Raw genomic sequence first — 15,348 nt, 5'->3', positions numbered from 1 at the left:
GACCGATCGGGGCAGTCTGGTGGGGAAGGTCCACATCCTTCAGAGGGAGAACAGCTCAGGGAAAAGTAGGCTGCTCTCACGGCTCGATGTTACACCGTTGACTTAAACGACAGAGACAGTATGATCCGACACTGCCTTCAGTGCAGCGCCAGTCTTTATAGTGATCATGACGAGATGAGCTGCAGGTGTGCTGCTGCTGCAGCTCATCTCATTCATGCTGATCACCTGCAGCGGCCATGACAAGAGCACAGATTTTTTTGCAGAATCTGTTGGAGGGTTTTGAAGTTCAGAGGGGTAAACATAAGGAAACAAAAGCATGTCAATAAAGTTTTGTGTCGGAGTCTGTGTTATTCTAAATTTTCACACCAAAATTTTAGCTTTCTACTACAAATGCATATCATTTCTTAATATCTGTTATAGGCCTCCTTGATAAGTAATAATCACTATCGGCCCTGAATAAGCCATACTGGTCGACCCCTGTCATAGACTTACAACAGCAGTTGTTCCTTGTTGTTGTTAGTGAGATTGGTTGCATAGAATGGCCTCTCTTCCAACCATGTAGCAAAAATATATCAGGTAGTGGGTTTTTGCTGGGGAAATTTGGACTCCTGACCACAGTACTTCTAAAATCTTGGCCACAGCATTCAGTTGTATTAGTGCTACAACACTGTATCCTGTATAGAGAATTTCAAGACCTCCCCTCCTAGCCAGACAAGAATAAACGAGGAATTAATCAGTGCTTGGATTTAGTTTTTGTTATAACAATGCAACCCCCCCCCAAAAAAAAAATCAATAATGATAATAAAATCAATGATACACTACTCACTATAAGTTAAGGATGTTGTGAGGTCCTCGGTGGATTTCATACATAAGGTGTTTGTTTCACTTCAGTGAGTTTGGGGATAGGGACGCAACTGTATTAGGGTACTAGACACACCTCATTTTGTGTATTCCACATAATGTGGAAGGCGCATTGTACACAGTGCATACATATATACATATTGGGGCCAATACCAAAATATACAAAAAGACAACCCTTTTCAATGTAGCATCAATTTCAACATTCTGGGGGTATAAAAAGCTGGTATTGTCAGTAAGTCATTCTCACTTCATCATTCAAGCAGCCATTTACACACAACGTCACTTAACGGACGAGCAGCGCCACCTGGCCATAGCGCATCTTCATGTTGGTAGCAGGCAGTCAGATGTTGTTCGTGAACTTGGTGTGGCTCAAAGTGTCATCAGCAGACTTGCAGCAAGACACACAACTACTGGCAGTGTTGGTGCAGACCCTGGAGTGGAGCCCCACGAGTGATGGACCGCAATGATGACCAGTACCTAAGAACCTATGCACTCAGACACCGTTGTGCCACACAGCTACAGGCCTGTTTATGAGAAGTGAGGGGTACTAGGGTTTCCAGACAAATTATTCACAACCGATTCCACCGCTTTGGCTTGAATGCCAGACGACCGTTGCAGGTGACTCCACTGACACCAAGACACCGCCGTCACTGTTTGCAGTGGGCATAAGACCATGTGACCTGGACAATGCAGCAGTGGTCTACCGTCCTGTTCACTGATGAGCGTCGGGTCACCTTGCACAGAAATGATGATCGTCAGCATTGCTGGAGAAGGCAAGGTGAGCGATACGCCCAGGTCAACATGGTCCCCAGGCTTCGCTTTGGTAGAGGAGGTGTAACAGTCTGGCCAGGCATCACCAGTCAGCGCAAAACAGATTTGGTGATTGTAGATGGCTCAGTCACTGCACGTTCTTACCTCAGAGACATCATAGAATCCATCATCATCATCCCCAAAATTCTGCCAGCACACCCCCAACTTTCTGTTCATAGACAGGGTTCTCACCAGGATTTTTTACAGCGTAACGGCAGGTCGGGACGGCCCGACACTATGCGCACGCGCAATAGCCTTCATTAAATCTCGCGAGTGGCCAGCCCAGATGTCAGCCAATGAGCATCATGCAGATGCTCCAAATGCTCATGATTTAGGTCACTATTCACCATACATGGCATCACGGAAACAACCGAGACATGCTCATTGTAACCCCGAGATTGGAAGTGACTCTTAATTTTAGATGGGAACAGGTCAATCGACAGCAAAGTACGGCTGAGGTGGGGAGACATAAATTAACCTAGATAGGCACCCAGTCGATAAAAACAAACACACATGGTGTTATCTGTCAAAGTAACTCTCTTTCACAGCGCCAACTGCCCCAATAAAGAAGTTTTCTCACATAAATATGGAAATATTACGCAAGCAAATGTGCTCAAAACACAATACCACAACTTGAAAGGCAGCGTAGCGGCCCTAATCACAGCGTAATCATTTAAACTGACAGCGTAACGGCCCGTTACGGCCCGTTACGCTGAAATGTGCTGGCGAGAACCCTGATAGATGATAATGTTCCACCACATGGTGCCAGAACTGTCACAGCTCGACTTCAGGAAGTCGGAGTGACTCATATTGTATGGCCAGCAATGTCCCCTGAACTGAACCCCATAGAGCACATGTGGGACCGGCTGAAGCAGCGACTGGATGCTCGTACCCCACCCCCACATGACCTGGCAGAACTGCGTGTAGCACTTGTGGAGGAATGGAATGCATTGCCTCAGAACAACATCATGAAGTTAGTTAGGAGCATGAGACGTCGCTGTCAAGCTGTCATTGCAGCAAATGGTGGAAACACCCGCTACTGACTTTGTCAATTTTGTTTTTTGGGGGCTATATTAATGTCTAAATTGTTGAGGTAATAAATATTAAACTAATGAAAATGGGGCTTCTTCTCATTCATTAATAGTAATATCAAAGGGAACTATTACTTATCTCATTAAAATTCAGACCAAATAGGAAAAGCACTTATGTAAATAACAATATCCCTGAGTACTGTATATGTATTGGTCTTCAAAAATGCAGTCCAGTCCTGATTTTCTATGAACAATATCACACTCAGCCATCTGGGATAGATCAGAGATCACTGAAGCATGAGTGACTTCTTGCTTAACCCCTTCCCATCTCAGTTCTCATTCCTTCATTTGTTCTATGTGCTGTTATGCAGAGCTCAGCCTCTTTTTCATTTTGACTCCCATGCATTGATACACAGAGAGGAACTAAATGAGGACTTGGCTCACTGAATCATTAGCTTGATCTCCTAACAGGCTGACTATACATGTCAGGGTGGCTGTTGCCAGGTCTGGATAGTGCCCTTCCCTCATGCCCTTTTTAGGCGTTTCCTGTGGCTGGGTGACAGGTGATCACCATCTCATTCATCAGCAGGATCCGTGACAGGTGGCACACCTGCAACCGTGGCTGCATAAAGGGAGACACCACCCACCCTCCTTTGCTGGATCGTAATCAGTGCTCGTAGGGTTCACTGCCTATGTTCTTAGATTCTGTTTGAGTCCTGTCATCCACTAACCGCTGCTGTCCTCCGTTCGTTTCAGGATTGGACTATCTGGTCTGGCGACCACCCACCTGGCAGTCATTGCGCCATCTTCCACCCGGCACGCCGTTTTCACCGGTTTCCAGTTCAGCTGTGACCCATCCCGAGCATCCCCCGCAAAGACTAGTATTGTCGTAATCGTAGTATTGTTGGTTGAGACCGTAACCGTAGAGAACCGTAGCATTGCTCACGTAAGAGCAGCCGTTTGTTAGTATGGTCTGCTAGAGACCGCCGTAGAATTAAAGTGACTAGTAGTATTGCTCAGTAGGGAACAGCTGTGTCTAATTTGTCTGCTGGAGGCTAAGTGCGGCAACCGTGCCGCGGAGAATTGCAGAGGTTCCAAGTTTTGTTATTTTATAACGCTATAGTTTTTCAAGCCGTTGGTTTTCGCTTTACTTTCCGTTTTATTCATTGCCCGATCTGTACGCTCTTAAATTTAGTTTGTGAATAAAGTTGGTGTTGCATTCACGTGAAGTCTGTTCATTCCCTGCACCTGAGCTCTCCCTCGTATATCGTAACAATACAAGGATGATGCAGCTCTCAGCGTGTTCATACATCTGTGATGTTGCAAAGCTGGAGTAGATACTGGTCAACCTCTGTCTGTAGAAGACATGCTGGCTTAATTGATTTCAGTCTCTTACAGGTTGGAAAGAACACACGTCTATGAGAACATTCAAAGTATTTAGCCTTTCCACGGCCCCCTCTGGGTCTGGAGAGATTTTGAATAAATTAAGATCTCCTCTGTAAATGTAATTTTGCAAATTTACTAACCATGTATTGTCTTTTGCAGGAGTTGACTTCAAAATGAAGACACTAGTAATAGATGGTATCAAAGTACGGATACAAATATGGTAAGAAACGAGGCACAATGTCGGAAAGCTTTCTGCGTGACCATAACAATATGTTATTCGATGTTATTTGAGCACAGTTTCTGTTTCAGAGAATATTATTTATTTTCCAATGTTTATGTGACTGTCATAGCTTATGCTTGTATCTATCATTTAGAGCACTGAAGTTATATTGTCTATATTTTTTCAAGGTAATTTTGAATGTTAGCAAACTGGAGAAATTTTAAGTATTGCAATTTTTTTTAATTTTTTTAATATATAATTTTAAAAAAGCATCAAATATCAACTTTCAGTCTGGCAATAATATTAAAGGACAAAGACCAAGACTTCATAAATTACTACATTGTTTCCCCAGTTACATTTAGGTACAACATGCATGAAGAGCTTTGGGGTTGTGTTGGGATTGAGCATTGATTTAAAAAAAACAATCACAGTCCTGTCTGTTGACTGCAACAAAAACACTGGTTAAAATTAGGGAAAGACCAGTTTCCTGTGGACTTTTCTGTATCAAAACAGACCGCAGTGTCCCAGCATAACCATAAAAACATAGAATTACTGCAGTTACCACAAGTGACTGACATGACAGTCTAAGTCAAATTTAAAAACACATTTTTAAACAACAAGAGCTGACACTCAACTAAAATTGCAGGCCATAAAACACAATAAAACATAAGGAATAAAAGACAAATCCAATTTTTTACAAAAAGAAAAAGACAATAAAATAATCAAACGCAAGAAGAGGTAGGTGTTCAGCAGCGACCTAAAATGTTTTAAAGCTTGAGCAGTTCTTATATGAAAAAATAAACTGTTCCAGAGATTTGGAACAGCCTCAATGAAGATTCCATTGCCTCTATTTTTGTGTCGAGACCTCAGAACATCCAGGAACTTCTGGTTGGTCGATCTTTGAAGAGTTCTATTCAAACCTTAAAAATAAACAACAAAATCTTAAAATCAATGCTGAAACAGTTAGATTTTTTTTTACCTGTTTGAAGTCGAACAGCTGCATCTTCAGAATTACAACAAACTGAGTGGTAATAAATACATGAATAACTTTTGTGTTTAGGAGACAGATCAACCTTCACCTCAGCTAAAAGTCTTTAGTGAATAAAGTACATTTTGATTGCTGAGTTGACTCGTCTATTAAATGTGAAGGAACTGTTAAACTGTTTTTCATGCACTGAAAGGAGGATTGAGTCCAAAATGGAGCTTTGATGGATTCCAATACTAAACAGGGTATTGTGCTGCAAGACTGAATATTTTGGCACAAAAAACATTTTGTGTTACTGATGTGCTCTGCGTGTTTCTGACTTGTACACTACCGTTCAAAAATTTGAGGTCACTTGGAAATGTCCTTGGTTATGAAAGAAAAATATTTTTTTCAATGATGATAACATTAAATGAATGAATCAGATATTGTTAATGTGGAAACTGACTATCCTAGCGGGAAACGGCAGATTTTTAATGGAATATCTGCACAGAGGTACAGAGGTCCAGCAACCATCACTCCTGTGTTCTAGTGGTACATGTTGTTAGCTAATGGTGTTGAAAGGCTAACTGATGATTAGAAAACCCTTGTGCAATTGAATAAATGAATGAATGTGAGTTTTCATGGAAAACATGACATTGTCTGGGTGACCCCAAACATTTGAACGACAGTGCATATGTTAACATTACTTATTATGCTGATAAAAATTGAATACACTGCAGTGATTGTCATTACTTGCATATAGTGGTCATTGATGTCACAGCATTTTAAGGTACTTTTGCATTAGCTGCACAGAGTTATACTAAACACAAGGTATTGTGGAGATTGGTTCCTACTTTGAACTAATGATTGTGCAAAATGAAAAATTAGGCTAGCATTAATGCTAATGCATTTTCTGGGAATATTAAATAGCAAATTTCACAGCAGTTCATCCACTTCTCATCAGTTTAAAGTGCTGAACCATGCCAACCCTTACTGAAACCCACTGAAATGCACTGTCACGAAGCTTAAAACAGGATTGTCTTTCTTTTTTCTATTGCCCTGTATGTCATCATATTACAGTGTCACAAATGATGAAATCTGCATTTTCCTGAATATTTGTTTGTTTGTTCAGGGACACTGCTGGCCAGGAAAGGTACCAGACCATCACTAAGCAGTACTACAGACGAGCACAGGTAGTTGACCTCAAGTCTCCTCTGTTGATTCTACTGTGACGTGTGTGATTTGCCTCATATTAATGTAATATTATTACTGCTGAAACTAATTCAAATCTACTTTCCTAAATTAAATTTGTTACAGCTAGAAGAATAGCTCACGCCCAATCCTCAGCACCACTTGAGTTACTTAAATTTTCTTAAAGGGATTATGATTAAGTTGCACATCAAGCATTTTAGAAGAACATTGTAAAAAGTTGCAATCTCATGTAGTTTTTCCCTTTCCCATTAAAGGGATGCTGCTATTTGCCCTCTACAGCTACACACAACAACCACCACCCTGACATTGTTATCTATGAATTTTGCCTTTGCTTTGGGCACTTAAATAGGTTATACTGGCTGAAACCGAATTGTCCATTTACCAGAAACTGGTAATAAAATTTGAAGGCAAGTGCCTTGTTCCAGTTATGTGTTGTAAAACAGTTCAATGGATTTCCCATCCAGTCTGTGGCTTACGATGTAAAATGCATTGCTGGTAGAGGTAGCCAATTTTCCAAGTGGTACTCTGGTTTGCTTGCAGGAATCATGTTATTGTTTCCAATTTTATCAACTTAAAAAAATGCTTCTAAGGTTCAAGAACATTTTTTAAACATGACTCTCTATGGTGCTTTAAAACATGTTTGTTGTTTTCAAATCACTCTTCAGGGAATCTTCCTGGTGTATGATATCACAAGTGAGCGATCTTTCCAGCACATCATGAAATGGGCCAGCGACGTGGACGAGGTCAGTCACTGAGCTTGTGGATTTAAGATAAATCAGGCACATTGGAAATCAACAAACATTTTTCCCATAGTGTAGAAAGAGCCAAACTAATAAATTGACTGACTTTGCAGAGACCTCAGGTTGGACAAAGAACAGATGCCTGACATGGTGTGATGTGCGTTTATGTTTCGTCTTCATTTCAAATATCTGTCATATTTTAAAATATGCTGTCATAAATACTGGAAAGATGTTTTTCCTCTTGCAGTCACTTTTTGTCTTGGCTGTGGGTCTTTGTAACGCTCTCTTGTCTGCCTCATTTCCCCCTGTCATTTCCCAGATGATCCTATTGTCTTAATTTAGTCATTATGGGCCTAATTTCCTCTATGAGTCTGTCCGAATATATTCTCTATTGATCTTGGCATGCTCCTCACTTACTTTTAATCTAGGTCTCATTTCCTGAACTCTGTCTCTCCTGTGTTTTCTCCCCTCCGCCTTCTGTGGACATTCAAAATCGCTCTCTCCCTTCCTATCTCTTTAATTTTGTTTTCTCTTCCTCTTCCTTATCTGTAAATATCCATTCATATTCACATGACAAACCTTGCAGTATGCTCCTGACAAGGTCCAGAAGATTCTCGTAGGGAACAAATCAGATGAGGTGGACAAGAGGCAGGTGGCCACAGATCAAGGAATTAAGGTGGGTCATTCACGGGCACATGAGAACTTTCTCAGTTGTTGTCTGTCTGCATGTCTGTATCGTGGCTCCACATAGAAAAGAATTGTCAGAGAAACTAAAAAAATCTGATTGTGAGTCTTCACCAAGATAGTAAAGGATACAGAAAAATCAGTGACCAACTACAAATGTGTGGAAGCACAGTCGTACTGGTAACCAGGTATAGAAGAAATCATAGTATCTGAGCAACAGTGGTCATCCTCCTACAAAGACGTTATATTCAGTGCATTACTTGCAGTCTGATGGGCAGGTGCTTCAGTTCTGGCACAGCAGGTGTTAATGGAAGTCAGGATTTGTGACAGGAAAAAACATAGAATAAAAGAATTTTGCTTAATTGATTATTTTAAACAGTTTACTCTTCGCCTTGCTCTATGCATATATATTTATATATTTGCACTATTTGACATTTTGATTTATTTATTTATTGCTTATTTCTATCTCTGTCGATGTATATATGTATATATATATATATATATATATATATATATATATACACACGTGGACAAAATTGTTGGTACCCCTCAGTTAAAGAAGGAAAAACCCACAATTCTCACTGAAATCACTTGAAACTCACAAAAGTAACAATACATAAAAATTTATTGAAAATTAAATAATCAAAAACAGCCATTACTTTTGAATTGTTGATTAACATAATTATTTAAAAAAACAAACTAATGAAACAGGCCTGGACAAAAATGATGGTACCTCTATAAAAGATTGAAAACTATTTGACCAGAGTGACATGATTAACTCAGGTGTGTCATTTAATTGACATCACAGGTGTTTCCAAACTCATAATCAGTCAGTCTGCCTATTTAAAGGGAGACAAGTAGTCACCCTGCTGTTTGGTGAAAAGGTGTGTACCACACTGAACATGGACAACAGAAAGCGAAGGAGAGAATTGTCCCAGGACATCCGAAAAAAAATGATAGACAAACATCTTAAAGGTAAAGGCTATAAGACCATCTCTAAACAGCTTGAAGTTCCTGTGACAACAGTGGCTCATATTATTCAGAAGTTCAAGACCCACGGGACAGTAGCCAACCTCCCTGGACGTGGCCGCAAGAGGAAAATTGATGACAAATTGAAGAGACGGATCGTTGGAATTGTATCCAAAGAGCCCAGAGCAACCTCCAAAGAAATTAAAGGTGAACTCCAAGGCCAAGGTACATCAGTGTCAGATCGCACCATTCGTCGTTGTTTGAGCCAAAGTGGACTTCATGGGAGACGACCAAGGAGGACACCACTGCAGAAAAAAACTCATAAAAAAGCGAGACTGGAATTTGCAAAAATGCATGTTGACAAGCCACAAAGCTTCTGGGAGAATGTCCTTTGGACAGATGAGACCAAACTGGAGCTTTTTGGTAAGGCACATCAACTCTATGTTCATAGACTCAAAAACCAAGCATACGAAGAAAAGAACACTGTCCCTACGGTGAAACATGGAGGAGGCTCAGTAATGTTTTGGGGCTGCTTTGCTGCATCTGGCACAGGGTGTCTTGAAAGTGTGCAAGGTACGATGAAATCTGAAGACTATCAAGGCATTCTGGAGAGAAATGTGCTGCCTAGTGTCAGAAAGCTTGGTCTCAGTCGCAGGTCATGGGTCTTCCAACAGGACAACGATCCAAAACACACAGCCAAAAACACCCAAGAATGGCTGAGAGAAAAGCGTTGGACTATTCTAAAGTGGCCTTCTATGAGCCCAGATCTGAATCCCATTGAACATATGTGGAAGGAGCTGAAACATGCCATTTGGAGAAGACACCCATCAAACCTGAGACAACTGGAGCTGTTTGCTCATGAGGAGTGGGCCAAAATACCTGTTGACAGCTGCAGAACGCTCATTGACAAATACAGAAATCGTTTAATTGCAGTGATTGCCTCAAAAGGTTGTGCAACAAAATATTAAGTTATGGGTACCATCATTTTTGTCCAGCCCTATTTCATTAGTTTGTTTTTTTAAATAATTATGTTAATCAACAATTCAAAAGTGATGGCTGATTTTGATTATTTAATTTTCAATAAATGTTTATTTATTGTTACTTTAGTGAGTTTCAAGTGATTTCAGTGAGAATTGTGGGTTTTTCCTTCTTTAACTGAGGGGTACCAACAATTTTGTCCACGTGTGTGTGTGTGTGTGTGTGTGTGTGTGTGTGTGTGTGTGTGTGTGTGTGTGTGTGTGTGTGTGTGTGTGTGTGTGTGTGTGTGTGTGTGTGTGTGTGTGTGTGTGTGTGTGTGTGTGTACCAGTCAAAAGTTTAGACACACCTTCTCATTCAATGGTTTTTATTAAGTTGTTTTGTACATCGTAGATTAATACTGAAGACATCAAAATGATAAAAGAACACATATGGAATTATGTTATGAACAAAAAATTGTTAATCTTCTTTAATCTACAATGTAGAAAATAATACAATTAAATAAAAAGAATTGGACATGAAGGTGTGTCCAAACTTTTAACTGGTAGTGTATATTCATATATATTTCTTGTGTGTTTTTATTCTTTATTCTTATTATTCTTATTACTCTTTTTGTTTCGGTCTGGTCCAGGTGCTTAATGCATTTCACTACGTATTATACTGTTTATAATTGTGTTTGTGATAAGTAGAGGTCTTGAATCTTGAGTCAGCAATGCAAAAGTGCAAGATTTAACCTTCCTAAAGAGCAGCAAAAGAAGGGCAAGGAATATTGGGAGCACATTCAATGGTCAGGATAGAGTAGTGTTTTTGTTCAGCTCAGATGGTATCCAGCATGTTTGGCATTAACCTAAGCAGAATTACCACAGTGAATGCATGTTCTCAATACTGAAGAAGAGGCAGGAGTGTGATATATGATGCTGCATGGGTGCAAAAGTGTTGGGGAAATTTATAGATGGCACCATGAATGTCTGTAGACATATCAAAATACCGTCCGACAAGATGACTCTCAGCCTATAGAAACACAGAAATAATGTAATTCCAGCTCCATAAGGTATGGAAAGAAAACATGTTACCCTTTTGACCTTTTCATTTAAGTCCTGGGTCCTGTGGATTCTGTGGATCTCAATCAGACATGAATTTCTAGTCCTAAAATGAGCTTTGAGGGGCCTGATGCACAAATTTGATCTGAGGACAAGACTAATGACTGTTTCACCTCTGTTTGCTAGACATTTTCCATTAAAAGCTGCATCTGAACACACAATTACATCTAACAGTCAGCAGACTGTCATAAATATGTTCCACACCTGTATGAGAGGAAATACCTAGTTAGTAAGCTGTGTTCGAAAATTAAAAACAAAAAGCTTGTTTGTGTTATTGAAATGCTGTTGTTGTCACTGTTGTCTGTCTTCCAGCTTGCCAAGGCTTATGGAATGGACTTCTTTGAGACAAGTGCCTTCACGAACTATAATATAACAGAGGTGAGGTGATCTGAGAGGATGCTGTTCAGAAGGAACTAATGACATCTCATGACCATGTACAGAAAAGTAGCGACATCAAAGCTATGTATCCAGTCATAATTACAGTATGTATTTCACAGAAATGACTCAATCTATAATGTTGTTCTTCTCTTGTGGCTGTGTTTCCTTCCAAGACTTTTACACGACTGGCGGAACAGGTGCTGGCAGCCAATAAAAAGGACCTGGATCTGCTCCGGATGTCCATGAATGATGAGCTTAATCTTGCTGCTCTGGAGGAGGAGGAGGGACTCTGCGACAGTGCAGCTGGAGACCAGCACAAAGGCTGCTGGTGTTAAAGAAGCTACATGAATTTTAATTGAACATACACTACCGGTCAAAAGTTTTAGAACAACCCAATTTTTCTCTTTTGTTATTGAAATTTTGCATGTTGGTGTCTCATTGTACTCTGAAATGAAAAATAAGTTTAAAAAAATCAATTTAGAAACCAAAACTTTTGACTCATCAAAGCAGATATACCAGCTGAATTCACTCATGACATTCTTTCCACAATGGAAATCAACTATTTTTCAGAAAGTTCTTCCCAACTCAGTTGCAGAAATTCCCATAAATGTGTGGCACTTGTAGGTTGCTTTGCTTTGCTAGGGGTTTAAGTCAGGAAAATGTGCTGGCCACTCTGTGTTTTCAAGCTTATCATCTTGTCTTTTTTCCCTAAGGAAGTTTTGGCATAGCTTAGACTTTATGTTTTGGTTCATTATCTTGCTGCAGGACGAACCTCTGACCAACTAGGAACATACCAGAGGGTACTGCATGGTGCTACAGAATGCTGTGGTAGCCATTTTGGTTCAGGGTTCCGCTCACTCTGTACAAGTCACCGACCCTGGATCCAGCAAAACAGCCCCAGACCGTCACACTTCCTCCTCCATGTTTGATGGTTGATGTCACACTGAGGAACCATCCTTTATCCTACTTGATGGCAAACAAAAATCCTGCGTGATGAACCAAGATTAAAATTTTGATTCATCAGTCCATAATACCTTCTTTCAGCCTTCAGTAGTCCATTGGTGGTGTTTCATGGCCCAGGCAAGCCTCTTTTTCTTCTTCTGACATCTTACCAATGGCTTTCTTGCTGCAACTCCACCTGTCAAACATGCAACTCCAAGTCTTCTCTTCACAGTTGAAACTGAGACTCGGTCACTACGACCACTATTAAGCTGTGCTTGAAGCTGTTGTCCTGTGAGCTGCCTATAAAGTTGCTGACCTTCAGAAACTTGTCTTATGATTCTGTTGCGGCTTTGGGTCTTCCAGACCTCTTCCTGTCAGAGTTTCCCCCAGTTTCTGTGTGCCTTTTGATGGTGAAGAAAACAGTACTTATTGACACCTTGACTTTATTCACAATTTCTCTGTAGGAAAGACCTACATTTTTAAGTGTTATGATGGTCTGTCTCTCTTCTGTTGTTAATTGCCTTTACCTCACCATTTTTATAGCAGCACACTACTTTCTGCAGTGCAATACTGTAGAAATAATGCTCTGGAGGGTTTGGTGCCATGGTGTGTTCCAACACCTCTTTTATGCAGTCAGAGGGGGTTGTAAGTAATCAAGAAAAGTTGGTACAGCTGTAGGATTTGGTAACACCAACTTTCAAGGCTTGATCAACCTCTATTGCTGCAGAACAGCTTTAAGTTGTTAACCCATTTCTTGTTCCCGAAAAGGCCAATTTGTAGAATTCCTAAATGTACATTGTTTTTTCAGTTTTGAGGAACCTTACCTTTTTTTTGTCCTCTGACAGTTCACCACTTACCTTTGTACCATTTCAAGCTATTCATTGGACTTGAACTATTTGAATTTCAATAAAAAACTGGAAAAATTGTGGGGTTCTTAAACCTTTGACAGGTAGTGTATGTCACCGCCACACACTTTGCCCACTTTTGGAAAAATGTGTCTCATTTTGTTTTAGCCTAAAATAAAGAGGCACAGCTAGCTACAATTTTGAAACCAGCTGTGTCCCACAGTTTTATGGAGCAATGACAAAAATGCTAAAAAGCTGTTTGAAAGCAGTTTCAAGGATAAATCGAGAAACATTTTCCCCCAAGATGCCAGGTGTGTGGTGATTTAACAAACTGAAGGTCTAAATGTCAAGATTTCCCTCTGAGGGATGGAATGTTCATTGTCTAAAGTATTAACTCTTGCTCAATTCAGTGTGTCTTTGATGTGACTAAATGCAATTCATGTCCACCACAAATTTTGCAATTGAAAGAGAAGTTCCAGGAGAACTGAAAATGAGGATTTGATCATCTTTTCTTGATAGACTTAATAAGTAGTCATAATGTAGAGCATAAGGAATGACTTGGAATTGCCCAATGATGACTTGAAACTGTTGCATATTATCTTATTTTTAAATTCGGTGTCTGATATCGATCTTTCCAAATCAGCAAAGTGACTGGTATAACTCTAGCCTGCATCCACCCCTTTAGTGTTTTCTTTTTTGAGCATCGACATTCATGGCCTTTCTTCGGTTGAATGCTTTGATGTAGTGTATATGCATTTACCACAAGAGGGTGCTACATGCATTTCAAATACAGCCTTGAGTTGTGGTCACACACTATTTTTTCTTTTCCTTCCTGTTTGTTTTTGGTTGTAATTGCACTTGCAATAGCTACCTTTAAAAGAATGAAAGAATTAAAAATATATGCAGCAATTTCATTATTTTTTGGTTTTCATGCAAATGTTGACTACACAGAGCCTATTTCAGTTTGTGATGTCATTTATCCAAGTTTTCGGATATATCGGAGTAGGTTATTGAGAGCAAAATTATTCCATTTCTCTGTAGCAAAACAGAACATAGATTTTTTATTTGTTTGAAGCAGAAAAATTTCCTAAGTTCAAATGGTTTGATAACTGCCCATTGTAATGTGTTTGTTTGAAGCAGAAAAATTTCGTAAGTTCAAATGGTTTGATAATTGCCCATTGTAATGTATATACCAGATTTTTGAAAGCATCATACATTGATATAATCTTAAGCATATATTCACCTTGAATTTGACTGTATTACCATTAGAGGGCTGTATAAAAAGTCCACATGGGTATTCTAGATGGTTTGAAATATTCCCTTTGTGAAAATAACGTTTTGGTCATTCTGTCCTTTTCTCACTGTTTTGTACAGAGTCCAGTGGAGATGCCATTTCTTTTCCCCACAGATTTGGGAAGTTTTGCATGCAGTTTTCCCTATTTTATTGCAACTTCAGTGAAGTTAATTATCACCTGAGCGTAATACAAGTATAGCATTTGACCAGAGTTGCCTGTTAGAGAGTTATACAGATTGACCATCATAGAAAGAACTTTGGCTACTTTTTTGCAACTTAGTATTACTAAATTCTAATCAAAGAAATTGTTAATGTGTGCAACATGTGAAATGGCAGTATGTTGTCCTGAATGACGTTCTGGACTAAACTCTAGATACACAATGTATCTGTGTTGTTTTCAGGAACTTTTCTTTTAGGGTACTTTAATCGTATTTGTGAAAATGTATTAAATGCAACATGTAAAATGCAACATGTTAGTCTTGGAGAAAAGATGTCAGTTGTTTATGAGTAAATACTTGCAGATATATTACTCTGTGAGGTGTCTTCTTGCTACTGTTGAGATCCAGGCATCTCTTATTATGAGGCTGAGATATGGGGTTATGGTTAGGGTTGGGGTTAGGTATAACCCTATTGATAGTGAATGTCCTTAAGTACCAGAAAAACAGGGAACATTATCTTGATTACAATGCGAAGACATAATACTTTAAACAGTGGATCCATTCATTGAACTTCCTAAAGGTGTGTGTTTGACCTTCAGTCTTCATATTTTGACAATATCTGCTGAGGAAAGCACAGACAAGCAACCATATATTTTTATAATCTCCCAGCTTTTGAAGCTTGCAGATAAAAATATTTAATGTGTACAATATATACACTAGGGCTGCACAGTGGGTTAGTGGTTAGCACTTTTGCCTTGCAGCAAGAAGATCCCCAGTT

At 39.6% G+C, this 15,348-nt stretch overlaps 1 protein-coding gene across 1 annotated transcript in view; it reads left to right on the top strand.

The window, feature by feature from the left end:
• The window catches only part of rab15 (RAB15, member RAS oncogene family), a 34,858-nt gene extending 19,920 nt beyond the window's left edge, over nt 1-14,938 (top strand). Inside the window, exons 2-7 of the mRNA XM_022204313.2 lie at nt 4,248-4,308; nt 6,405-6,465; nt 7,150-7,227; nt 7,811-7,900; nt 11,266-11,331; nt 11,505-14,938. Coding sequence (XP_022060005.1) covers nt 4,248-4,308; nt 6,405-6,465; nt 7,150-7,227; nt 7,811-7,900; nt 11,266-11,331; nt 11,505-11,666 — 518 coding nt within the window. The 3' untranslated portion in view covers nt 11,667-14,938. The remainder of the gene's footprint in view (nt 1-4,247; nt 4,309-6,404; nt 6,466-7,149; nt 7,228-7,810; nt 7,901-11,265; nt 11,332-11,504) is intronic.
• The last annotated feature ends 410 nt before the right edge of the window (nt 14,939-15,348 follow it).

Source organism: Acanthochromis polyacanthus, chromosome 16 (genome assembly GCF_021347895.1).
Source record: "Acanthochromis polyacanthus isolate Apoly-LR-REF ecotype Palm Island chromosome 16, KAUST_Apoly_ChrSc, whole genome shotgun sequence".
Taxonomy (NCBI): Eukaryota; Metazoa; Chordata; class Actinopteri; family Pomacentridae; genus Acanthochromis; species Acanthochromis polyacanthus.
The sequence above is the reverse complement of the archived record's forward strand: the minus strand, read 5'-3'. Positions and strand labels throughout refer to the sequence as shown.